The 27454-nt window shown below is 46.3% G+C and overlaps 1 protein-coding gene across 1 annotated transcript; it reads left to right on the forward strand.

Annotated features, from left to right (window-relative positions):
• Positions 1–5748: 5748 nt before the first annotated feature.
• MYOT (myotilin) lies at positions 5749–25680 on the forward strand. Its single transcript, XM_053956873.1, has 14 exons — positions 5749–5811; positions 6352–6493; positions 7109–7132; positions 7705–7824; positions 8421–8679; positions 14937–15539; positions 17266–17416; positions 19304–19405; positions 21399–21448; positions 22026–22158; positions 23228–23435; positions 23939–24104; positions 24577–24710; positions 25083–25680. The coding sequence occupies exons 1-14, from the start codon at positions 5749–5751 to the stop codon at positions 25253–25255; spliced, it is 2328 nt and encodes a 775-aa protein (XP_053812848.1). The 3' UTR covers positions 25256–25680.
• Positions 25681–27454: the final 1774 nt, after the last annotated feature.

Here is a 27454-nt window from a genome sequence, read left to right on the forward strand (position 1 = left end):
GAGCCTCCTTCTTTGCAGACCTATTCATATCTCTGTTAAGCCCTACAGAGTAGTGCCCAAGATACCCAAGTGTCTGGCACACACTCCCAAAGCTTGAACACCTCTGTAAAAATGAGTAGCACCATCAGGTACACGCAGATGGTTTGCAAAATGCATCATTTCCAAAGTGATTGGAAGTTGCTATCCTGTGTATCTATTCAAGCAGCTTTTAAAATAAAAGACAAGCTAGTACATTAATGTGATGTTGCAGTCTAGCTCTGCTACACTCCTAAGTGTAAATTTTTAAATGTACTCCTCCCCCCTACACACACTCTTTGCAATGCAGTGTATTTCAGGTCCAGCAGATGCTCATCTTGTTCCTAAAACAGATTTAATGTGTTTTCCATGATCTAAACACCTGGCAAAAGGGCTCCGTGCAGGTTTAATACTTTCCTAGCCCTGTGTTAAATTTGTCCTAGTGTTGCATATAGCATAATTCTGCAGCCATGTCAGCTATTCAGGTAATGCCAGAGTGTCGTCATTACGGTTTGTGTCAACAGCATGATCTGGATGTACCTTGTAATCATTCTGGTGTTGGGTTGCAAAGGTCCTTGGACTCTTCATTTGGCCGAGTCTAATTCTGTCCACTTCACAAAGATCTAGAGTTACACTAAGTAAAGGTTGACATTTATAAGAGACACCAGGACTGCTAGAATGACTCACCAAGGTAAAACCTTGGCTAGATATTCTTTCAAGGGCGTAAATTGTAGGGTGATGACTTTTCACAGACTCGTAACATTACAGAATGGTTTGGGTTGGAAAGGATTTTAAAGACCATCTCCTCCCAACTCCCTTGCCATGGGCAGGGACAGCTTCCACTATCCCAGGCTGCCCCAAGCTTCATCCAGACTGGCCTTGAACACTTCCAGGGATGGAGCAGCCACAGCTGTTCTGGGCAGCCTGTGCCAGGACCTCACCACCCTCACAGGGAACAAGGTCTGCTAACCTGCTGTAGAAAACCTCTCTGCTTAGCAAGGCAAACACAGGCAGAGGGGCAGGTCACACACAGAGCTCCTCAGGATGTGGGATCAGGGTCTCAGAAGTCTGAGAACTGATAGTTACAGAAGCCTGGAGCATCACTCATAAGGAAAAGGAGATGCACCAAAGAGAAAACAGATACCTCAGAGTGACCTTCCAGTGTTTTCTTGGAAGCTGAATGACCTCTTCTCATTTTTACTGCTGAGTTGGAGAGCCACACACACAGGACAGCTTTGGCCTCCTACAGAAACCCACTATTTCAACCACGTGAAACTAATTAGTAGTGGCAGAGCTTGTCAGCATTGCAGCCAGTGCCCAAATGCTCTCAGGACATTTACTCTACCAAATACACTCTGCCCTTTAAAGCAACACCAGCCATCATCTGCAGCAGGCTTGAAAGTCTCCTGATTTACTAGATAACCTCAACCCTCATTAGGTCTCAATCAAAACCAAGGAATTCAGACTAAAGCTGTGACTGTCCCAGCACTGAAGTTCATAAGCCTTTTATCAGTTCCCATGAACTCTCCTTTACCTAAATCTAACAATAACAGTGAGAGCATCCAACACACTCATGAGAAGCAAACTGTGAAACTGAGGGACCACACAAGAGGAGGTGAGAACAGAGCATCTAACATGAGCCATGTGTGTGAAGGATGAGTTTGTCTACAGAGGTGCTGCCAGCAACGTGGATTTCAAGGATGACTTCTGCCTTCTTGACCTACAGCAGCCAAGAACAAACAGAATTCCCAGTGATGGGGTCTTCACTCAGCTGAACTGACAGGATCTGCTCTGATGAGAGGTTAACCCAGCCTTTCTCAAGCACTGGCAGCTGCAGCAGCCCACGTAGAGCTGCCTGTATTTACTGTGGGAACACTGACTGCCTGGTGTGTCACAGGGCATCAGGCCAGGCACACTCGCAGCCCTGACAGCCACCATCCCTTGGCCACGGTCTCTGCCACGTCAGGAGGTCTTAGCAGCAATCATCGCATCAAGGAACTAATGCCATGCAACTGAGTAACTGTCTTGAGCACAAATTCATAAGCTGCTGCTATTCCTGCTTAGTGCTAAAGTTCAGTGCCTCTTTCATCATACTGGAAACTTGTCAGGAGCTTCTCTCATTCAGTTCAGTAGAGCAACCTCTCTCCAAGACCGTGCTCCTCACTCGAGATACAGTGTGTATCCTCCTGCAGCACCTCACTGTGCTGTGGTCCTACACCACAGGTGGCCACAGTCCCCTCTGACAGGGGAACCTCTGTGCCCTCTGTTTCTGTGCATCTTTTGTGCGTGTCCAGACTGATCATGGACTTGGAAAGAGAGTGGGACATGAAGAGTGATGGCAGTTCTGAGGATAATGAAGTTTTTTGTTGTGCAGAAAAAGAAGGGGCAGTGATCCTCCAATGCAGTTTTGTTAATGGTGTCTTTAAGGTGTAGGGGACACTCTTTAAAGCAGATATATCAGTCCAGGAATTCCTTTTGTAATCTGAACATGTCTGATTTTTCATTACCCTTTTTCTTTGGAGACAAAATAGAAAAAAGCCAAATCATCCACTATTCCAGCTCCTGAAAACTGACTATACCAACTGTTACCTGGTAGACTGGAAGGCAGCACTGCAACCAGCACCACGGGAATCTGTGGTGGAGTCCAGCCAGGATTGGTTTGCAGTGGGAACCCAGGGCAACTCAAAAACATTCCCAGGCCCTGCTCCCACATCCAAGGGTTTGGGATTGTCCAGCAGCCCTTGCATCACAGCACAGCCCTGTTGATGGCCTCATGGTATAACCTTGGACAGGAGCCATCCTTGAACTACTTGAGAGACATTTATAAATCAAGAGCAACAGCTTGAAATATGAAAGCCATGGGTGGTCCAAGTCCATGGGTAACTGTGCCTGGGCCCTCAGGGCTCAGTGACACACTGCAGGTGTGAATGGGGCACACAGGGATATGTTCTTATTTTAACCAGGCAAATCCAACTAGACTGAAAAATATCCGTGACGGCAAGTGGGCGTTACTGTTATGGAGAGTGCCAGAAAGCAGAAGAGAAAGAGAACAGGTCTCAAGTAAATTATTTGCACCAAAGAGCTGTGCAAAGCCTCTGAGGAATTCAGACATGTACATTGATTTTATTTGGTAAGATGAGTTATTTGTAGCCTACTGACCTCTTCAAGGTAACTAAATCCCACTCTGCTGAGATATCTCTGTCTCTCTACACCAGGTACCCACCTGTAACTCCACCAATATTGCTCCCAGACAGGGTGACAGTCAGCTAAAAGATCTGAAATTTGCACTGCTCTACATAATGTCTAATAAACACTGTAAGTGCCAAACTCTACCATGTGAGATCGACAAGGGTAAGATCCAAACCCCGAAGAAACACCCATACTCTTCTAACTTACAGCACTGTCAGCGTGCAGAAAGCAACTGCAACCTTAGAGAGAGCTAAAGTGCCAAACCATCACCTCTCACATCTGGTTCTTCACAGAGGCAAACACAAAGCAGAACTGCCACACAGGCAGGGGCTGAGGCAAGGAGCTCACAGGGGAACACTACAGTGGCTTTAGCAACTGAGCACTCAACAGCAAACAACAGCTCTGCAAATGCCTGCCAGCACCTTCAGGTGCTGCCTGCACAGCCACAGGCTCAGGCACAGACAGGCCTTGGCTGTATGTGACATCAGCTACCAGACAACAGCCAATTTGATGGCACAGGCACCGAGAGAGGGTGGAAGCTGCCCTAATGGATGGGGAATGCAAATCCAGGGCCTGCTTCTGCTCACGAGGATTGCATCACAGCAGAGAGCAGCAGGGAGCCTCCCTCCATGGCTCCTGCAGCCAGCAGAACGTCAGTTCAGGCATGTCCATGTCTTCTCCTGGCTGGCAAACCAGGCTCCATTCCTTCCCCACAGCTGTAGGCACACAGGCACGGGAGCACTGTCACCGTGTGTCACACGTGCTGCTGTCCCTCACCAGGGCCACAGTTCTAAGGCTCACTCCGGGAGCAGAGTGTGTGACAACAGCACTGCTGCCGCTCCTGCAGGGCGTTTGTCAAGGCTGGCCTTTGTCCTCGTGCAGGTGGCCCCAGGAGAAGTAGGGTTGGCACCCTGTGGTACACCAGCAAGAACAATCCCTCCTGCTATAGCAAAAGGGAAGAAAAGGTGAAACCTGTAAACCTTTAATTACCATGCTGAGCTATTAAAATCTCAATAACTACTTTTTCTGTGTCCACCCCAGTATGCTACAGTCTTTGTGCAGAGGAGCCTAGCAGCTGGTTTATGAGGTTCCATTTTCACTTTCACTAAAGTAACAAGGTTTTTTTAGACTTTCCCATCCAAATACAGGAAAACCCTAGTTCCAGCATGAAGCCAGGTTTCATATGTAACTTGGGTCTTTTATAGAGGTCTGTATCAATAATTTTGCTAAAGTGTCTCCATGTTCTGGTGGTGATCTGAGCCTACTCTCAAATACTCAGGATGCTTCCATTTCCTCTGGCACTTCTGTGTGACCCCAGCCAGCCTACATTCAGTTCACAAAACAGTCATTGCTGTGTTCTAGGGAAAAGGAGATAGTTCTAAACACACACTGCTTTATGTTTGTCTCTGCAGGTTCTTAGGGTAAATCCGAAGGCTAAGCCTCCTTGCAAGTCTCAGCATCCTGTCGGGGCCAGAGGAATGTCACAGTAAGTGATCCAAATATTATTGGATCAAGTATACTCAGCCTCCTAAAGCCTCTGTCTCCGTCCTGCCCTGTTTTTTCCCCCACACACTGGGTAAAAGCAGAGGGCCACCAGTGTTTTTCTGTCCATTGGCCCCTCAGCCAGTGCAGTCTCTCACAACCATTCAGTTGACCAGAGTTACACCACTTTAATTCAGCCTTATCTACTGACACTCAAAGAGCAGCTTACACATGGTTTAAATTATTATTTGCATCATTCTAGAAATATTTTGCAAGGATCAGCTCAGGCTCATTTTCAGCAAGCGTCTAAGAGGCAAGGGTCAGCATGGATATCGAGGTCTGGTCCCTAAGCTCTGGAAAAAGCTCTCTGGCTTGGAACATTTCCTAGTCAGAATTGCCAAGAACTGATGGAGCAGGTGACAGGGCTGGAAATGCCCAAGGGGCTGCCACAGTTATACTTCAAAGATTCACTTCAGAACAGAAGGCTGGTTTAGAGAACACATGTGGCCAAGAGCTGGGAAAGTCAGAACACCTAGAGACAGATTCACATCTTAACCTAGGCTGGGAGGGAAAGAGATGAAAACATGGGTTATTTCAAAGATAAGGTTATAAAAAAAGGCCAGTGTCTCAGCAAAACAAACCCAAGCACTTCAGTTGCACATTTATATGCAAGACACGTGGTTCCAAAGCTAAATGAGGCAGAGATGAGTGCACATCAGCACTCCACCATGGAACAAAGACATATCTGGCACTGGCAGCAGCACTAATCTTTACACAGAGGCTGCAAGATGTGGGCAATTAGTTGGCTTAAAGCTCTGAGCAACATTTACTGGATATCAGCTCCTCTTCCCACTAACTTGGTGTCTGCAGTCAGGGAGTTGCTTCCTCTTGAAGCACCTGAGTGGAGGAGACTCTGCATGGGGTATTTATTAGAGAGGGACATGAACAACAGATAAAACACTCTGAATCTTCTTCTCCTTCAAAGGAAAGTGCCAGCAACACAGCCAGGTTTCTGCATGTGAAACATTCAATCTATAAAAATCTCTTTTCTTTGCCATCTAGATGCAGAGTCCCTCGCTGAGCCTGTCTGGGTCTGCCTATGGAACCACACCTGTGTTTACAAAGGTAAAAAGCACGAGTTGTCTGAACAACACAGCCCATCCTGCAACTATCAGCATTAGATTTTGCATTTTCTTGTTCCTACAGAAGGTATTTCTAGGCTGGAATATTGGTTCATTTACAATTCAAAAAAGCTAGCATACTTCATTAGTGATGCTATCAAACTAACATCTTAATTGGTAAACGATCCAGACAGAACCACTTACAGGAATTAATCTCATTTACTTCCTGCAAAGGAGGATGAAGTGGAAACCTCACATTGTAACCACCCTTATTATGTTGCATCCAGTGGAATAGAAGTTTTACCTGCATTTGTGTCTTTATTTAAATGCACAAGCAAAGCTTTAATGAGTGTTGGTCTTCTGGTGCAAAAATTTCCACTCACAACCCACTGCAAATGCATTTAGAATTCAGACAACTATTGTAAGCAAAATGAAAATACAGACGAGATCATCTTCCTCCCTGAAGGGTGTATAATTTCCTAATAAATGCCTTAGTGGGAAAATACTTATATCAGGCATTTAACAGAAATATTTTCTCCTCCAGGGTCTACAGAACATAAGAGCCACCAAGGGTCAGTTGGTGGTGTTTGAGTGTCGCGTTCACTCCACACCCACCCTGCAGGTTCACTGGTACAGGGAATATGATCAGATCGTGGATTCTGCCGATTTCCGAATCCTGCGGAAAAGTAGGTGTTGCTGCAGCTGTTGGATGCACAGACATTGTCCTGGGACAGGGACAAGACAGGAATAAGAACTGCTATAAAAATCGGGAGATGTTCACAGGAGCAGAGTTAAGTTTACAGTATCAGATGACCCCAAGCCACAGGCTGCTGCACACTCTGCACTTCCTCTGGCAGCGCCTGGGTGGGTCAGGCACAACAGGGGGAGATTCCAGGCTGTTAATTATTAATGACAGCCCTGCTGAGCCATGGAGGCATTGCTACCATGTACTAGAGCTGCTGATGAATTCAGGGGGGAAAAAGCATAACCTCATTTCAAACAATTTCTTAACACTCCCAGGCATGAGGCCAGAGCTCCAGAGGGCCAAACCCACAGCAACCAGCTCCAAAGTCAGTGGAGCTCTTTGTGTACCACCTCAGTGGAGAGGTGTTTGTTCCCCAGCCACACCTGAGCTTTCCCTATCCACGTGCTATTAGTTGTGATGGACAGAAAGGGAGATGGTTTCCTTGTAACCAGGGTGACAGCTGATGTGGGAAAGGGAGTGAGGGCTGAAGGGTTTGGGGTTTTTTCCCATTCTGACATTATAATAATTTAAATTCTTTCTCTCTTATCTTGAGCAGAGGCTTGTTCATCAGCAGTTCCTGGTGAGTACGCTGTGCATTTTTTGTTAGACTCCTCACCACACTCATTATTTCCCACCTCACCCAAAATAAAACAACAATGTCCAAAGGTAGCCAGAAGACAATAGTCAGTCAGGCCAAGAGCTTTCAAGTTCTTAATTTTGCTGCAAGCACCCAAAAGGCCCTGAATTTTTCCACAACACTTGGAAAAAGGTATCAATCCTTTTACATTCAGCCAATGAAGAGCACCCTATGCTAAGAGATAGCATATCTACCATTCTGACCTATAATATTTTAAACTTGTGCAAGAAAAGACAGAATTTAGAAAAAAGAAAAAACAAAACAAAACCACTAAGAAACAAACAAAGACAACTAAACAAACAAAACACCCACCACAAAAATGTGTTTTGTTTCATTAAAAACAGAAGAGTCTTCTTTAATCTTGCTCTTTCTGAACCCCTTGACTTCCCATGCCCTCTACATCACTTTTTTTTGCCAATCCCCACCACTAAGTAAAGAGTCCTGTAAAGAGCAGTTGCTACAGGTTAACATTTGCCTCTTGTGCTACAACATCATGCCCAAGTCTCTTATTTCAGAGGAAGTCTGCACCCTGGTTATTACAGAAGCTTTTCCAGAAGATTCTGGAATATTTAAATGTGTTGCTGAAAATGAATTTGGGTCTGCAGCGTCCAGTGCACATCTCTCTGTTTCCCCAGGTAAGCACATGGATTTGTGTGTTGAACAACTAAGCACAAAAGAATTTGCTGCAGCTCAACATCAGGCAGAATCACAGATATTTCCCAAGCAGAGGCCAGACCCAAACAATTCTGCAGGCTCAAGAGAAGAGAAATGCCCACAACATGCAGTCTGCTTGGGTACCTCTCAAAGCTGGATGCAAGTTGTTCTGTTTGTGCTTTTGGTCCCTCTTCTTCCTGGGGCAAGGATGACAAGGTGGAGATGCTGTTCCCTCTCTCAGAGGAGCCTTACCCCTGAGTCTCATCCCTCCAGGGATTCCAGCTTGGCCCAGCACATTGGCTGTGTCTATACATTGTTTATGGTAGCACCTGGCCTGATTGGCTCATGCTGGAAGCCATGTGCAGCCAGAACAGCACCTGGCATGTAGCCAGAGCTCACCAGCCCTGCCAGAAGTCAGGTTTGGCTCATGCAGCTGTGCAGGTTTCAGTCTGTGCAGAGCAGAATGAGCCTCATCCTCCTGCTCAGACATTGCAGTTTCCCATCCCCTGTTACTGCAGTGCTGTACTGCTGAGCCACCCCTGCTCCCCACCTGACATGGGGACAATTCTACTTCCAGGAGCTAAAGAGCTGGAAAGCTTTGGAGCTGCTGCCCCCAGACCAGCTGTGCAGGTCACCATGAAGAAACCCACCTTCCCCAGGAGCAGCCCCACAGGAGCCAAGGACCGTGGGGCAGCTGCTCTGCCATCCTACAGCCCAGAGAGCCCCGGGCTGGGCACTCGAGCAGCAGCCACGAGCTTTGGCCAGAAGAACTCCAAGAGCCAAGCTGAAGATTTCCATGGAGCTTATGAGAATTCACCTCGGGCTTCGCCTCTGCGGTAAGACAGAGGGAAAATCACATCCCTGGGCCAGCTTTTCACAACACTTAAGGCATGAACTGTCCAGGGACCCCAGCTGCTCTCTCCAGTGGCCCTAACCCTGACAGGGATCAGGCACAGGCAGTAGCCTGAGCTGTTTGCCTGGGTGACAATGACAAGGTGCAGCACCAGCCTGGCAGGTCACAGCACGGGCTCCATTTGACCAAGTGTGTAACCACCCAAAGCACCAGGGAAGGGCCTGAAGTCATTTTCAGGAGTGTCTATCTGTGACTAACCTAAAAGCATCACTCCAAATAATTGTCCTCTAGGAGACCTTTGGCTCCACAGCAGAGCATGAGGCAAAGATCACAGAACCTGGGAAATCTCAAGGTACAATTCTGTTGCCACCACCTTCCTTGGTGGTCTTGGCCAAGTGGCATCACCTCATGTTTCTGTTTCCTATTCTGAAAGACAGCAATAGAACTTGAGATCCTGTAAGTGTGGTGCAGACAGGACCTGCAAAGCACTCTGTGGAGGAAAAGCACTGAACCAGTGACCCACTGGATAGAAGGAAAGCTGTCCCATGCCATGGCAGGGACACTCTGCACTCAGGAGATGGAGATCTTCCCCCAGTAATTAAGTATCCCATTTTATAACAAGACTTGATCCAATTTCCATCCCAAATGCAGCTCACAAGTCAGTGTATGCTTGTTGCATTATCAGTTACCTTGTTTGATTGCTCCAGAGAAACAAATCAGGTTAGAATGCATAGATTGGTGACATCATCCCCATTTCTGGAGGGTTTCTCAGGGGTTTATAGGCATAATAATGACACCAAATGGTGACAGTTCAGCTATCCAAGCCCAGCAGAGGATTCCCTCAGTCGTGTTAGGGACAGGGGGAGCTCCGTGGGGGCAGACGTGTGCCTGCTGTCCCAGCTGAGTGCCGGCCTGCAGCTGCAGTGATCCTGTTACAGGCTGTGGAAACGGCTGTCCCTGACAGAAACCATTCCCTGGCTTAGAGATTATTTTTGGATGTACTCAGCCATTTTAACAATTCTGAACAGCCTCCTTCAAATTTTACCACAGGAGAGATCATATTTCAATATAGATGTCTCCATTCAGGAGAGTTACTTTTTTGCTAAATCACTGAGTAAAAATGGTTTTGCTTCAATAACCAGCATGCAGATCATTAAGAGGAAGCTCTCAGTTTGGCTTGAAGCCCTTCTATGAAATCCAGGCTTGCTCCAGGAAAATCAGCTGGGACCCTAAGCAGACCCTAATGCATAAAGGGATTTACTATGCCACCAAAATCTGCTAGGTAATAGCTTTTTAAAATGTAGGTTACATCCTTGTGTATGTACATATATATATATATGTAAACAAAAACATTAACTAGTCCAGACTTTGGACACATCTCAAAATACAGAGAGAAACTATTAAAATATCTATATCTACCCATCTATAAGAATTTAAATACCTTTAAATCTGACAGACATACTGCCAGGTGCTTTGAAACATCATTATGAATGTGACTCAGCATTGTAAATGTTGCTGTCACCTCAAACTCGGCAATCGTGGCTAATGGCTGGCTGTAAAATAATTGTCTTGTTAGTCAGGTTTAGCATATAATTCCCTCATACAGTGTATGTGGTAGCAAATGTATTACCAAAGGCAAATACCAACAAAGGCAGTGATGACAGAACAAAGCCAGGAATAACTATAAAATGAATTAAATCCTTGTGCCCATATTCTCCCAATTCTTGCCTAGCAACAGGCACTCCACAAAAGCCAGAAAATGCAATTCAACAAGACTGTCACTACCAGCTACTCCTTTCTGAGCCCTTCACACCTGCAGCTTACAGCGTCCTCAACAACCTCGAAGCAGAATAAAACCATTGTTGATTACTAACTTCATTAAAGAAATTCAATCCAAGCAAAAGAAGAGGTTTCAAGCACTGATGTACTGCAAGGTATTTTAGGTAGCTTTTAAGTATCTAAATTAATAAGCAACAGATCCTTAACTCTTCTAGACATTTTTTGCTATATGACTCAAGCAGTGAGGAGAAAGAACCCAATCAGAAGCAGCAGGGCACCATTCTTAGAGAGTAAACTGAAGCAGGACAGAAAAGCTGATTCTGACACCTCGCAGTGCTGGTCACAGTACTATTAAGTTACTTGGCACACGAGATGAGATTTATTCCTCTGCCTTCATCAGTTCAGCTTCCAGTTCTTTCACCTTTTTTCCTACCTTCTGGAATGCACGTTTTCCTGTTCCTTCTCTTTCACACAAGCTGTGCCGGTTGCGTCCACTCTTTTAAGTGTGTAAAACTCTCCTTAAACTGATGCCTCGCAGCCAACTTTAGTGCTAAGTTGAGGTTGGTGGGAAGCCAGGGAGCCTGTCCGAGCACGGAGCCTGCCCTTTGCCGTGCTCACAGCTTCCTGCAGGGCAGCGATCATGATCCAGGTACCTTTTTTTAAGTAGTCGCCTCTCTCTGTGCAAACTACTTATTTTTAATTTTTTTTCTCTTTTTACGTAAAAAGCAAATAAACGCTCAGACAAGTAGGGACAAATTCCCTCCCTTAATCACTTTCATGCGAGGAATTTATATAAATTAGCACTCAATTAACACCTGCTCTGTAGTTTTAGTTCACAAACGATGGGGTGATGTTTAAACACAAACATTAGAGGAGGATTAACCTGGTGAAGATCGCTGTGCTGACAGACTCACGGGCACAGAGAAGGAGATGAGAGCCCACAGGCAGCCCAGCTGCGGGACCTTCGGGCTTGGGGTGTTGTTAAACAATAGGCGATGGTTGCCAAAGTATAATTAAGATATTTAAAACGCTATAATGTTAATTTAGATGTAATTAGGCATTGAAGCTGGTAGTGAAAGGGATACGAATCACGTAACCTAACAGCAAGATCTGCCGCTGTTCTGGTGAAAACACCACAGCTGCATTTTTTTCATCCCTGTAAATAGCTGTAACAACAAACACAAACAGCAAAATCTTAATATTTTCCGTATTTTTGTCATATTCTTTCCACAAGGCTAGTTTTGTTACTCAGTTTATGACTGTTCAGACACATCCATGAGCAATGCCACTGCTCCTGACCGGAGCGGGCTGTGGGTCGCCCGGGGCGGGGGGAGGTGACCCTGGGCACGGAGGGAGGGCTCGCTCGGGTCTGCGGCTGGGGACATTTAAATCACGTTTAAATCTGGCTCTCGAGTGTATGTTGGTTAAGTGCACAGCCTTAAAATCAGTACCAGAGTTTTATCACTACACAGGCAATTAATTAGCTACAAACAACTAAATGAATTAAACAAGGAATTTAGAAGCAGAGAATGGTTTGGGCTGAAAAGGACCTTAGAGATGACATTTTTTCTGCCATAGGCAGGAACACCTTTCACTAGACCAGGTTCTTCAGGGCCCCATCCAACCTGGCCTTGAACACCAGGGTCAGCTTCTCTGGGCAAGAATTTCCTTGGCATAACAAAGAGGGATTTCGGGACGTTCAAGCATATTGCAGCGGTCCTTGCTCGCTGCTCCCTGGCGGTGCTATGGGCAGAACACCTGCTTTTCTGCTCAAAAGCTGGCGACCTCTGCAGTTCTGCCCCTTCTGCTTGAGCCAGGGACGCTCCCGGCAGTGCCGAGCCGCGGCCGCTGCCCCTCGGGGCCGGGACAGAGCCGGGTTAGAAGGGACAGAGCCGGGACAGAGCCGGGCTGGCCGGGACAGAGCTGGGTTAGCAGGGACAGAGCCGGGACAGAGCCGGGACAGAGCCGGGACAGAGCCGGGTTAGCAGGGACAGAGCCGGGATAGAGCCGGGTTAGCAGGGACAGAGCCGGGTTAGCAGGGACAGAGCCGGGACAGAGCCGGACAGAGCCGGTTTAGCAAAGACAGAGCCGGGTTAGCAGGGACAGAGCTGGGTTGGCCGGGACAGAGCCGGGACAGCAGGGACAGAGCCGGGACAGAGCCCGGCTGGCCGGGACAGAGCCGGGTTAGCGGGGACAGAGCTGGGTTGGCCGGGACAGAGCCGGGACAGCAGGGACAGAGCCGGGACAGAGCCCGGCTGGCCGGGACAGAGCCGGGTTAGCAGGGACAGAGCCGGGCCAGGGCCGGGCTGGCCGGGACAGAACTGGGTTAGCAGGGCCAGAGCCGGGCCAGAGCCGGGCCAGAGCCGGGCCAGGGCCGGGCTGGCCGGGACAGAACTGGGTTAGCAGGGCCAGAGCCGGGCCAGAGCCGGGCCAGAGCCGGGCCAGGGCCGGGCTGGCCGGTCCGAAGCCGCAGCGGCGGCTCGCAGCGCCGGGCGGTCCCAGCGCTGCCCGCGGAGGATCCGCTGCCCTCGGGCACCTGCCCAAGTCCCGGCCCGGCCCTTACACAGCGTCCGGCTGCGGAGACTCTTATTGTGACAGCGGCGGGGGCCGGGGACAGGCCGGTCCCGCGGTGTCACCGCTGGCAGCACATTAAAGCCTCCGGGCTCGTACCGCCGCGCAGAGGGCGGCTATGACAGTGAATGACCGTCCTTCCCAAAATACCGGCCGCGGCCCAGGTGACAGCTCCTAGGCTGTAGGTAAGGTGCTTGTTGGGGTTTTCTCTACGTCACTTTCCAGCTGGAAGCTGGTTAGGGAGGTGGCGTGAGGGACTGCTGGGAATGCTGAGGTGGAACCGTACCTGGAGGTGCGGCGGTGTCAAAGGGAACGTGGGCGGCAGCAGAGCCAAAAACACGGGATTGTTTTTCAACAGGCACACTGTCCCTGTTATTACTTACCGTTTTCATCTTGTAAGGTCAAATGTTCGGATTTATTTTTTTCCCTCCCAAATCAAGGTGGAACCATTTGAGGAAAACATGGCTTTTCCCTTGCTGTGAGAAGTGACGCTGTGCACCAGAGCTTGGTTAAGTGCAGTGTTCTAGAAAACAAAGTAAACACTGGTTGCTGTCCACAGCCTGTGGTACAGCGAATGTACAGACCCGTGCACAGGTAGAGATATAAAAATGGGATAAAGACAAGCCTGAACGAGATTTCTGCATTGGTGAATGAGGATGTAGTGTGGACATGCTCCAAAAATTTGAGCCAGCTTCAAATTCTAGGGGTATGACAAGGGGAAAGTTAGGGAATTTTTACTATAAGGCTTCTGTTTATTTACAACTAATTCACAACTAATATTGATGATTACCTGTAGGAAATGAAAGCCTTGAGTCCTTAATATCAGAGCAATGTCTCCACTTATCTCTCCTCATAGGAATTTATGACCTCGTGGAGCCCTTCTCTGGGCTCTCCAACGAGAGGAATACAATATACTGGGTATATATAGCAGTGAAACAGCTGATCTCAGTGGGGCAAGATTACAATTTTTTCCAGCACACGTAACTGTGGGGATTTATATTCTTTTTTTTGCCTTCTTCTTCTTTTTATTAGTGGGTTTATGTTTATTTTGGGGGACTATTTATTTATTCTGGAGCTGAAGTAATTTGTCCATTTTTTAAAAGACTGCTAAATGAAACTCTCCTAGGTTTTGTGTTGATGGAAAGCCCAGGTTTTTAGATATCAAAAACCTGCAAAATAAATCAGGGCTCTGAGCAGCTCAGCTTGCCCTACCTCATCTTGCAGCTCATGTCATTCTGGCAATTAGCAGCCTTATAATAGCAAATCTCGGGAAATCACCTCAAACAGAGACATGCAATCCTTGGCATTCTAATCCCAAATCTCAGTTGGATATTAGAAGCTCTGAATTCAAAACCCATTAGAGAAGAAATCGAGATTTGGTTTCAGAAGTTTAGTTTTAGACTTGAAAGTGAAACTTTCATGGTTCCCTATGGTACAAGGAATTTCTTGGCACAGATAGCTGGTTCTGGGGAATAGTACATTTAGCATTTTGACAGGGCACAAAACAGCAGGATCCAGGGATCTTGAGTTAAGATGATACACGGGAAATTACCTGGCTTAGCAATAGTATCTGTGTTTATCTGTAGATTTAGGCAGGTGGTTAATCAATTGCTATTTCCTACAGAATTTACTGGGCTCTGGCATATAGGACAAGTCTGGTGATCATTGCACCTGAGCCAGACAGACTGTGTGGCTTGTTACTGTAACCCAAAATGCTCATACAGCTGTGGGACAGTTCTAACAAATCCTAAATAACTTTAAGTTCAAGCTTTAATTTAGTTGAACTTTAACTTCATAGTGTTTGGATTGCTAATGAGTGCTCAGAACACACTATTTTGGTGATTCATCTTATGACATACAATTTATTTTATCTGTATTGTCTTCCTTAAGGGAAAATCCACTCCAAGAAAGCCTCTATTCTGCAAGGCAAGGGTTCCATTCTATCCAGGAGCCCAGCCAAGAAAACTTTTGTGGCCTATCACCTAGCTTTTACCAGCCACCTATCCAAAGCCAATTATCACCAACAAAAACCCAGGACAGCCGTGAAACCTCTCCTATGAGTGTCCCTAATCTCCCATCCGTTTCCTCTATGTGCCAACCAACCATGTTTAACTACGAACGTCCAAAACACTTTATCCAGTCTAAGAACGTGTGTCAAGGGCAGCAGCAGCCTCCAGGACCTGCAGCCTCTACAGAGCCAAGCAGAGAAATCAAACAGTCCTCCATCCTCATCCAGCCTCGTAACCCCAGCGGGCAGAAATTCTCCTCCTCGTCATCGCTGAGCTCTTCAATCACGCTCTCCTCGCCTTCCTGTAGTGCCCCTAAGGAATCCACATATCCCATCACACCTGCATCTGCACAGTCTCCTGCTAGCTCATCATCCGGGCAGAGGCTTCCACCCATGCCTAACCAATCCCCCGCAGCCTTCCTGTGCTCCGTGCTCCCCTCGCAGCCCGACTATAACAGCCCAGCTCCTTCTCCCGTGGAACCTCAGTAAGTACACACAGCCTTCTAACCTGCCCTGCCTCCCCCTGGCCTGGCCTGTCCCCAGCTCTGACCACCCCAAACCAATGCCCTGCTAAAGCTGTGCCCATGCACAGCTCCCACTCACTGCTGGTGTGCAAAGCAGAGCCCTGCACGGGTCGGGGTAGGAGGCTGAGTGCTTGCCCCTGTGTGGGAATTAAACTGCACAGTGGGCATGTCACAGGCTGCTGGGTGAGTTTTCTGGAGCTGGTTTGAATTGTTTAGTTTGATTTGACAGAAATCTCTTAAGGTTATTTAGAACAGAAGACAGGCACCCATCTCAAATTAATTTCTTTCCAAAACATGTCTTATGAACAGTGAGACAGGGGGGAGGCAGTAGTATTCCCAACACAACTTACAGAGTCCTAGCAAGTCTCAGCAATATTTTCGGGTTCCACATCATGATGTGGATCTAAACTCACCTACAATACCTCTTTTATTAATCATACATGCAAAAGAAAGGCGGCCCCTTGAAAATTTTACCCCTTTAGACCAAAGAATAAATTCTTTCCTAAATATGTATTATATCATTTTGCCTTTGGGCGGCAATCCAAATATCTTCCAAGGTCAGTGAGATCTCAAAGGGAGCTGGGCCTTGCCTCCTCACCAATTTGTATTCCTGCCAATATCAGCTGGAGGTCCTGGGGAAAGTCAGGGTAGAATATGCACAAAGTGAGATATTGGAAAGTTGATAGGGGAAGGGGGTCCTGCTGACTTGGATATAAATCCGGGTTTAAGTGTCAGTTTGCATTCAGGAAATCAGAATCTTCCTGTCTGTTTTCTGAATCACAGCACTGAGGGAAGGGGAAAGGTAAGATGGGGTGGGTTATCTGGGGAGCATTTCCTGAAGTCCTGCAGGAGTGTGGGGGTTTGGGACACTGCTGGGGAGACTGCTGGGGTTTGTGTTTGTAGTGTGGGGTTGTTTGTTTCCATAGCAAAGGGCTTGGGTGCCTTACTATGCTTTTCATATAAGCTGCTCTTAAGTGCAACATGCAGTGAGTTGAGAAATTATTTTCCCAATCACACTACTAATGGGCAAACAGGGACATGAGGTGTATTCATCTGTGGGGCAAATCATTCAAGTTCTAAAGTTATAACTCACATTAAGTTATTAAGTCCAAGCAGTGCTGGGAATATTCTGGAATTATAACCCTTCTACTCTAGTCTAGTCAGCAGAACAAATTCCCAAGTGACAGGAGGAAGAGGATTTGGAATAGAAATAATTTCTGAACACAAGTGCAGCACAGGAGGCCCCACTGCAGGTCACAAACCAGGTTACAGCCTGTCAGCCCAGAGTGCTGTGACCTCCAGCAGACCTTTGCAACCCGTTCTGACGGATGCTCCTCTTTTCCTGGCATCTTTCAGAGTCAAATGCAGTACCCAGCTCCGGGAGCTGACTGTGTCCCGTGGCTGTGGCAGGGTCAGGCTGTGAGGGGCCACTGCAGGATGCAGGCATGCTGAACGAGTGCTGTGGAGGACACTCAGTGACTTGGCTGCACCATGATGCTTCTTCCCCTTAAGGTTTTGATACTCAATTGCCCAGCTTGGCCTGTTCTCCTCCCAGATGCTCTGTGGGTTCATTGAACCGCAGCTCTTAGGAGGCAGGCTCACATTTTCCTGTGCGTTCTGTGAAGCTGTAGCAAATAATCCAGCATGCCTACAGGAATAACTTTGTTTTCTCTTCCTGTATGAGTAGTTACTCACAGCCCATGTATAACAAACAAGCCAGCATCAACTCTATGCAGAAGACATCAGACCAAGAAATCCGAGGAACAAAGGAGGCCCTCATTCAGGACTTGGAAAAGAAACTCCGATGCAAAGACAGCCTTCTCCAGAACGGCAACCAGGTAAGGGACTAAAGGGCTCTCAGGAGTGCAAGCAGGCTGCAGAGGCTGCTGCTACTACCCCAGGGGCTCCAGCCTCCAAACTGAGCTAAAAGCAGAAGGAAATGCAGGAGCAGCACTGCCCAAAGGCCTTTACTCAGAACCTCAACAGATCCCACAAGAGCAAAAGCCATGTATGACCGAAATATTCTTTCAATGTGAAAGAAAAAGGAACATGTTTACAGCTGTGGCACAAATTTGAACTCTCTTCTGGGGATCCTGTTGAACATCACATCCACAGAATATTAAAAATCCAGGGAGAATGCCTCAGTTGTCTAGACATGACTATAACTTGGTTTTCAACACTGGGGTTAATAAACATCTCAAAACCATTAGAAGCTGAGGAAAAATTGGAGTATTTGAAAGTTCATTCTATGGACCATGACCAAATGGGGTATTTTTTTTTTTTATGAGCAACGACAAATGAAAGAAATTATATGAGCTTTTATCATAAAGCCTGTCTTCTATAAGAAGGCCTCTTAGTCTCAGTACTTATTTATTTATTCTGCAGAGGGTCACAATAGAATCCCCCTTACCAAGAAATAAAAATCTGGGGGAAAAATTTGCTACCAGTAGGGAAGCCCACTGCAGCAAGCTAGAGCAGGCAGGTTTCTAATGTGGGAACATTTCTGCTGGCTGGAGGCAGACTGGTAACAGTCCAGTGTTTAAAGTTTCCATCTTCTTTCCCCTGAAGTAGAAAGAAGTATTTTCATGATCATCAGTGAGAACAGGTTTGTGTCATATATGTAATTTTAAATATTGAATGGGCAAACAAATAGGTCAAATCTGACTGAATATGCCCCTAAACAGAAGTGTCCTATGTGCTGTAAGAAAGCTTGTCATAGCAAGTCAGCTTTCCTCCCCATAGGAAGCCATGCTAAAAATAAGTCTTATGCAATCCCCACTGTGTCCTCCTCCCCTTGTCCTCCAACAGCGTCTGAGCCAACTGGCCAATCTCAGCCACACTTGATACACACGTAAGGACCTCAGGGATATTCAGCTCTCACAGGTTTTGCTAAAGGTCTTGTGCTCTCTTCTAAAGAAAAGTCCCACAAGGCTCCCAAACCTTTCCCCACCCAGCAGTAGACACATGTATATCTGTACAGAGAAGAAATTCAGTCAGAGCTCGTGTCACAAAATCCAAACCCGAGTAAAACTTTGAGGGCAGCAAAGTGTCTGGTGTTCTGGTGCTAACATACTTTTCTAAAGTAACCCAACTGACAGAGCTTGAATTTAACTCTGCTCATTTTTATCCCTGTGTGCCACATCCAGATTGTAGGAACTGACTGTGTCATGCCTGAAATGTGTCCTTGCCTCCTCCCCAGACAGCTCACAGCATTTCACCCTGCAGATGTGCTGGCATAAACCTCCCCAGTGCTTTCAGGGGCAGTGGTGCTCCCTTCTGGCTGTGCCTGCTTCTGGTGTGGCTCTTGCTTTTTTAGGAGCATCCATCATGCCTCCAGCTCCACAGCTGAATGACTTGGGAAGTTTTCCCAGCCCTAACAGAAAGGTACCCTGGGACTTACTCTGGCTTCTGTGGATGATGCCATCAGCTACCCATAAATAATCCCAGTAGAGAAAGAGGAGGGGTGGAAGGCCACAGATGGCATTAGGGAGGCTTTGATGAACAGGCAGTTTAATCTTTTATGCATTTCAGTGCTGTATATATTGAGGCTGACTTCAGTTGGCATCACAGACTGCAAACCCTCTGGGCCAGACGTGGGGCTTCTGGTCAGCTCCTGCTTCCATTGACAACATCCTGAATTTGTGGCACATTAAGGTGCTCTTAACAAGCTGGTCTGAAATAGTAAATGGACTTCTGACTAGAATTCCTCTCCACTCTGCCATCAGCGACTGACTTATGAAGAGAGGATGGCTCGCAGGCTGCTCGGGCCAGTGAACGCTGCCTCTGTGCTGGACACACAGGGTGAAGACAGCATGCAGAATGCACAGGTAACTGGGGACCTGCCTCTAGAGCAAGGATTTCCTGTGATTGTGCTGTGGCCTGCTTGTACCTGGGCGAGGCAGAGATGGGGTTTATTTGGTGCCAGTGCAGGTGAGGGGTGGCTCTCAAAGGCAGAGCTCTCTGTGGCAGGGGTTTGGTGTTTTCACAGGGTGATGGCAGAGGGGGAAAATTCAAGCACCATTCCCTTGCCGTGCCTGATCTGTAGGAATGACCTCTCCAGGGAGGAATTCCAACAGCTGCTGTACAGGACAGCACCCAGTGCCTGTGACAGGCAGGGAGCAGCACCATGAGGGAGCCAGGTACCCACTCCCAACAGCCTGAGTGCAGGCTTGGCCAGGACAACAAGATTTACACCTGTCATTTTTGGGAATAAGTGACATTGGCTTCAAGAAGTCATGGCCTTGGGCTGGGATTGGTTGGGTTTTTGCCCTTGCAGGGGGCTGCAACCATTGAGAGAATGTAAAGCAGTTATTTCAGCAGCCCACATGCTGATAGACAAGAATCTATCACTACTGGCATTTTCCAAAGTGTTTTGGTTGGAGACTTGCATCATTCGTCGGTTATTCAGGCCAGTTAGAAGCTCTCTTTGGCACTTCTGTGCTCAAAGTTAGTGGAAATGTCCCTGATATGGCACTGGGTACCTGTGCAGGAAAGAAAAGGCCCCTCCTGCTGCAAGCAGCAGAGAGCCAGGAGCAGGCACACACCTGCCAAAGAGCCCTCAGCAAAACTCCTGCATGGAACAGACACTTAAGATCACAGCAAAGGAGGAATACACAGTTTGAGCTATTTTTCCCCAACAATCACGTGGGAAGAGCAGGAAAGAAGGAAAAATCATGAATGTCAGAGAGCAAGGGAAGCCCCATCTTTTGCAAAGAACAAGGAAATATTCAGTCCAAACAGGATGACTGACAACTTTTCAGGATGTGTGAAATGCTGCTTTTATAAAAAAAGAACACTGGAAGTAGAGATTGGCTTATGTTTGGGACATCTTACTTCCATTTTTCAGTCTTATTTTTTAATATTGTAGTCACTGATGCATTCAGCCTCCTGATCCCTCAGTAACTTAACTCAGTCCATGTAACAGGTCATTAGAACCATCAGCAACTTCACCACTACAGTGTAATTTCACAGGACACGTAATAACTGTACAGAACTTGTGTAAATGAGCAGAAACAGGCAATTGCCTTTGGACTCCACGTAGAACTCAGCCCAGCAAAACCCTCATTCATGTAATATTTCCCCTGAACTTAAAACTGCCGCCTTTCTTGATGTTTAAACCCAGGCTTAAATGTTCCACAGGACTGGACTGCAGAGCACAGAACCAAGCACTGGGATGGCTCAAGGCAAACACTCCAGAAATTTCCATGCAGCGTTTGCTCTCTCTGACTCCATTGCTAAAACGAGTCACTGGCACCAAACTCTGTCGTGTTTTCCAAACATCCAAGCTCCTAACAGGAATCAATCCTAGGTACTTTAGCAGATTTAGCCACGTGATTGCAGAGTTGTCAACGAGCTTAGCTGGTGCTGTGATCTAGAAAGAAAAGTATTTTCCAGCTCAGCATGTGTCCATCGCTGTCGGTACCATATTTAAGTGGGCACAATACAAGGCTCCTGCCAGCGATTCCACTTCTATTCCTGCTGTGGGGAAGGACACTCTGTACTCAGCTCTCAGTTTAGATACTGCCAGGAGTCCTGCTCGTCTCCAACAAAGGTTATGGGCTGGCAGAAAACTTTTGTGCCAGACAAAGCTGCTGCACCCATCACCTGGGCAGCAATGAGAAGTTCTTCCATGGCAAAGCCTGTGCTGAATACAGTGTGTGTCAGGTCCTCATGCAAGTTCCTCTACCTCCTGTCCCAAGGACTTCTGAAGTACATTCATTTTGTTTTTAAGCAGCAGTCAGGATAGGAACTTAAAATGGCTTCTCATTCAGTCTACAGATAAATCTAAGTGAACTCACCTCTCCTCTTTCTCTTCCCAAGCACCAGAATGCAGAAAACACCAGGCTGCAGGTTCCTGCAACACATGTAAGGTAAAGCAAAAACTTGTGCTGTGCTATTCTTCAAGATCTTATTTCAAACGTTTCTAGACAATGTTGGTTTAATCTCACTACTTATCACTTTTGCTAAAGTAGTAATGACTAAATTCACTCCCTTTTGACTAAAATGCTGCCTTTTGTGGATGGGTGATGATGCCTATGATCTTAATCCAGTGAATTCTAAGCATAGCATTAGAGGTTTAAAAACTCCTTGGGAGCTGGGAAATGCAACTCCCATGCACCTTGGAAAAACATTCTTTATATTCTAGAAGATTAATTTCTAGTCAAAGAAATATAAATATTTAAATGAATATAAATTATGAAAATTAAACAAGTTTCTCTTGTCAAATCTTTTGGATATAAGGCCATAATGAAGGTTGTTCTTCTGTGCTGAGTTGAACAACTTGAGCAAGAGAAGTGGCTGATCAAAAGTTATGACTTACAGCTGAAAAACCAATCAGAACTGTTAGATTCCTAAAGGTGTTGAGGGACTCCAGCTGCAACCAAAGCTTTGATACCACTTGTGCTACAGTAGCTTTTACACAATTAACTGTTCCTGTCCCATTTCCAGGAGCAGACCATCCTCAAGAGGCGACGATCGTGGACATGACTCAATCCAGGAGAAGTTTTTTCAGCCACGTTTTACACAAGTGCCTGAAGATGTAGTGATTGAGGAGGGGCGGTTCTGCAGGCTCGACTTCAAAGTAATGCCAACCTCTCCCTCCCAATTCCACTGCCAACCTCTCCCTCCCGTTCCATTCCGTTCCATTCCTTCTTGGGGTGTGGGGCGTGGAGAGAGGTCTCTGCAGTGCCTTTGCATTTTAATAAGCCAGAGCACTAAAGGCAGATGGTTCAGGGTCTCCCCAGGCTGTGGAAACCAAGAAACAGGAGATGGGTAAATATGTCAGCATTTCCCCTTGGAAAATGTAAGTGGAATTAGCTGCACAAGGTTATGATTAAAGCTAACTAGTGGTAAATATAGACCACTACAGAATGTCTCTAGACCTCCTTGGGAAGAATGAATATTAACGCCCTGCTGAAAAAAGGCTTTTTGGCAGGGGACCTTGTGCTTTGCACAGGGACTCCACTACTTCAGTGGACACACGTCCAGCAAGGTCTGTGTAGGACTCACCTCCCTTTAGTGAGGCTTCCCTGAGGTAATTGTACCCTTGCTGGAGCAGACAAGCAAGGAAATGCTCTAAATAGAAATAAAACTCAAGAATGGCCTAAAACTTCATGGCAGCTGTACCAATGCTGGAGTGAGAAAGGACCTTGCTCTTGAGTTTTCCTAATGACTGCCAACCTCTTTGTTTCAGTAAACTGGCCAGATTTACATATGGCCTTTAGCCATCTTCCTGCAACTTGCCCAAACTTCTGCATGCCATGGAGAAGCTGGAGCATGCCTGCAGGACAGCTCATTTTCAGCCATTATCCATTAAGAGTGTCAGCACTGCTGCAGTGATAGCTGTGGGAACAAAAGGCTGAACCCAAAATCAGCATCTTGGGCCTGATCAAAGCCACCTACAAGAAGGGAACAGCAGGGGGTTGCAGGAACAGCATCCACTGTCTTGTAGCTAAAGCTCATTTTTCCACAGCACTCCATGAGCCTTTGCGTGCAACATCTCATTAATATTCAGAACTAGGCAACACTATACAATTTTGCAGTAGAGACATGGTTTGATCACCTATCAGCATCAAACTCCCTGTAGTGTTGGAGGGATTTTATTATCTTAGGGGTGTTTTAACTCTTCACTGCTCTCCTCTCCCTCACAGGTCAGTGGGCTCCCGACTCCAGATGTGATGTGGTACCAGAATGGAAGGATGGTTCATCAGGATCAGTTCCATAAAATGATAGTGTCAGAAAAGGGGTTCCACTCGTTTATTTTTGAAGCAGTCAAATCAGCTGATGCAGGGACATACGAATGTGTGGCTGTCAACCGTGCAGGAGAAGCGTCTTTCACAGTAAAAGTGGAAGTAATTGGTAAGACTGAGTGCACTGATAATTCCCTGGACTCACTGGGAAAGTCTCAGCAATCTACTGCTTTTCTCCCTGTGCACAAGGTTATGATTAAAGCTAACTAGTGGTAAATTAAACTAATTTAATTAAACTAATAAGAAGCAGAAGTAGCACTCCACATATCCAGGCTCAAACAATAAAAATCAACTGTTCCAAGACTATTTTAATAACTACATCTAGGATGCTATATTTCTTCAAGACACTTCTATCAGATATAATGAGATGTCCAGAATTTAATTGATATTATTAATTTTCCAGGATTGATAACATATGTTAATTGGCTCTCCTTCTAAAGTGAACTGTGTTTCCTACACCCTTTAGCTCATGGGAACTGCCTGCAGGCTAAGGAGATGCAGTGAGGAACACGTGTCCTCCTGAATTTAGCAACCTGAAATCTTAAAAAACAAGCATGACATGAGCATTCCACACTTCCAGTAACTCTTCCTTATCTCTCCTCTTTAATTTAGCTAAAGAACATCACACGCCTCCAACTTTCATTTTCAAGCCACAAAGCAAAAAGGTTTTTGAAGGAGACACAGCCAGACTCGAATGCCAGATCTCTGCCATCCCAACACCTCGGATTTACTGGAAAAGAAACAACGAAATGGTACAATATAATACAGACCGAATAAGGTATCCTACTGATGAGCTGGCCATTGGTGTGTTAGAAAACAGCAACCAGTATTTGCTAAATCAAATGTAAATGGGCTGGTCTCTATAAGGAACAGGCTGGAAAGCTTGACGTGCCCCTCGTGTGTGACACGGGGCACAGGCCCATGTGCTGAGAGCCTTGTTTTGAGGGCACAGAGGGAGAGAGCTGTGCCCAGGTGCTCCTCTGAGTGCCTGCAGCAGTAGAGGGCCCTTGGAGAAGCTCAGCTTTAGGACTGAAATGTGCAGTGTGGGGCTACACATCCATGCCACATGCATGGTGCCAAGATGTGAATCACTGGTGGCTCTAACACAAATGCAGTGTTCATGTCTGAAGAGCGTGCAGTGCCTTGCAAGGATTGTTCTGGGGCTTTCTCAGCTCCTCAACATGTAAACTGACTCTGCTTTCTCTCCTTCCCCCTCAAAGCATTTAGGCATTAACACCTTCATTTTTCAGCTTGCTCCATGACAATACTGGAAGGATTTGCCTCCTGATCCATAATGCAACCAAGAAGGATGCTGGCTGGTACACCGTGTCTGCTGTCAACGGGGCAGGGGTGGCCACATGCCATGCCAGGCTAGAGGTTGCAAGTAAGTTCAGGTCCCAGTGCTACAGAAAGTGCATCTAATATTCAGAACTGGCCCTCAAGATTAATGTCATGAAGTTCAGATTGCTGGGAGGATTTATTTCCTAGATAAAATTAACTATCCTGGGAAAAGCTCTTTTGTTTAGTACAGGACACTGTGGAGTGTCCTTTTGCACTTTTAAAGACTACAATTGGCCTGACACCAAGCAAGAGGGTGAATATAAATCGCTGGTGTCTGACATATGGGGTTGTCTGCTAAATTCTTCCCAAGGGCTTGCTGGTTTATATTGCAGATAAAAAGCAATGGGGTTGCTCTGCCATGGGTCTTTCTACACTCTGGGAAGGCACTGAAAGAGGCTTTTTCTCTCTCTTCCAGCACATACAAATAAGCCACTTCCAGCCCCAAAGCAGTTACGGGTTCGACCAACTTTTAGCAAGTATTTGGCACTTAATGGGAGAGGACTGGATGTGAAACAAGCTTTCTCACCAGAAGGGGAGTTTCAGCGTTTGGCTGAGCAGTCTGGACTCTATGAAAGTGATGAACTTTAACTGGAAATGAAGAGGAAAACCTCACACCTAAAAGAGACAGTTACAACATATATGCAGTTAACTGGTGATTGCTCTAATTAGCAAAATACCTACTTACATATTTTTACTTTGACTCTTGCACATTCAGCTGTTCCCGTTTTACTATGTTAGATTTTATTTATATGGTTTGGTGACTATAACCATTACTGAGTATTGCATTTTAACTAGAAAGCCTAAGAAAGCAGGTTAATTAGTTTTAACAAGTGTGGGTGGGCTTAGTTCCACCTGTGCTTTGTTACATGCTAAGGTAGCTTGATTTGTACTGCTTCTCCAATATCACTCGTGATAATATCAGAAGTTTGTACTGTCTGAATACTAAAACCAAATAGATTAGAGTGTTTTTATGAGAATAAATTAGAGGCAAATAAAATTTTAAATAACTAACATCAGCTGTGACTCTTCCTTGCTTGAGTGGTTAAAAGCAGCTTTTGAATGTCTGGCATCAGCTGCAGCCTGGGAAAGATGGATTTTTACCCTCCTAAGCTTTCCATTTGTCCCCTCCCCTCTCTGTTCCCACTGTCATTTGTCATCTGGCATATATCAAATATTTAGCATAAACTAAGTGCCGACACCCTATTAACACTACACCATGCCAGTGAGGCAACATCAATATTTCTTCTCCTTGCACACTTGACCCAAAAGCTGCCCTCTATAATATGAATCATTAGGGCTATCATGTTTTCCCTCCTTTAAACAAGGAGTGGTTGCAACTTATCCTGCTGTTGACTCTCAACAAGCTGTTGATTTGAGTCACCCAAGTGGTTTGTGTGCTGCTGTTCACAGACACTTTGTTCAAAAGCTGTATTACATACCATGGAATAAAACCAAAACTGGAGATCTTTTAACTGTACTTACTACAAATAAATTTGTGGGGGTTGATCTAGCCTGGCCTCCTCATCAAGGTGCACAGTCAGCAGACCTCTCAAGCACCTTCCAGAACAGAAAAAATGATGCCTCCATTTCACCCTGCACTGCTGTACCATTAAATAACCCCCCCATATCTGAACTACATAACACTGACTATTAAATTCCCCCAAAAATCCTGCAGCTCTACCACCACATGTCTCCTCTGGGCTGCCCAAGTGATGAAATACACTGAGAAAACTCCCCTGTTGCACATTTGATCACATGCAAACCAGGCTCCACTGGAAAGTCTGCACCGTTCCTCTGACAGGTGTCTTTACACACAAGTCATGGAATAACTGAGGTGACTCACACTCGTTACCAGCAATCACGGTGTCAGCTGTACCTCATTCAGTACTCACTCCTTACTCCACACATCATCCACCCAAAAACATCCCTGCAGGGGAAATGGCTCTCAATTCCCAGCAGCATGACTTAGTGACAAGTGGAAATGGCAGAGCAAGGTTAGAAGCTGCTGTCACCCTCTAAATTCAGCCTGTGAGCATCCCCTCCTTGCATCCCCTCCTTGCTCCTTCTCTCTGGTGACCTTCAGGGTGCTGAGCACAGATGTCCCACCTCTGCCTGGGGCCCTCCTCTTCTGAGGATGACAGGAGCAGTTCTGGGAGCTGATTTCTGGAGGGCAAGGCTTCCCTTGTAAATTTGTTTTCATGTGGAGAAACAAGTGAAGAAGCTCCCAGTGTTAGTTCAGAGCAACCTCACCTTGTGGTTCCCCTGAAAACCATGTGCTAAATATTGTGCTTTCAGTTCAAGAAAGGCAACCAGCTCCTTCAAATGTGTTTGGAGAAATTCTGGGTACAAACAACACTGATACTTCTGAATAATCAGCCTAGGAAAACAATAGGCCAGCTGATTGCTGCATCATATACTCAACACAAGGCTTGGTCTGGAAAAAGTCTTCAATAAAAAATATTTTCATAGTTTGCAAAGGGATCCCTGTTGGATGGACTCTGCTGAGACAAATGCTATCACAACACAATATTAACCCTCCCAAACAACAACAGCCATATTTACTACAAGAATTTGCTGTTGGGAGTAGCCCAGGTCCACCAGCTGAAAGGAGGCAACAGTGTAATTCCACACTTTTTTAGCATACTTACAGCAAATGTCATTATTGAGCTGAAGACAGGTCAGACCTCAGCCTAAGGAATCAATCTGAGCAAGTAATCCTGTCTGAGCACAGAAATGTTTTGAAAGTGCCACAAATCTGGAGTCAGTGATGGCCATGAGTGCAATTAG

Source organism: Vidua chalybeata, chromosome 15 (genome assembly GCF_026979565.1).
Source record: "Vidua chalybeata isolate OUT-0048 chromosome 15, bVidCha1 merged haplotype, whole genome shotgun sequence".
In the NCBI taxonomy this organism is placed as follows: Eukaryota; Metazoa; Chordata; class Aves; order Passeriformes; family Viduidae; genus Vidua; species Vidua chalybeata.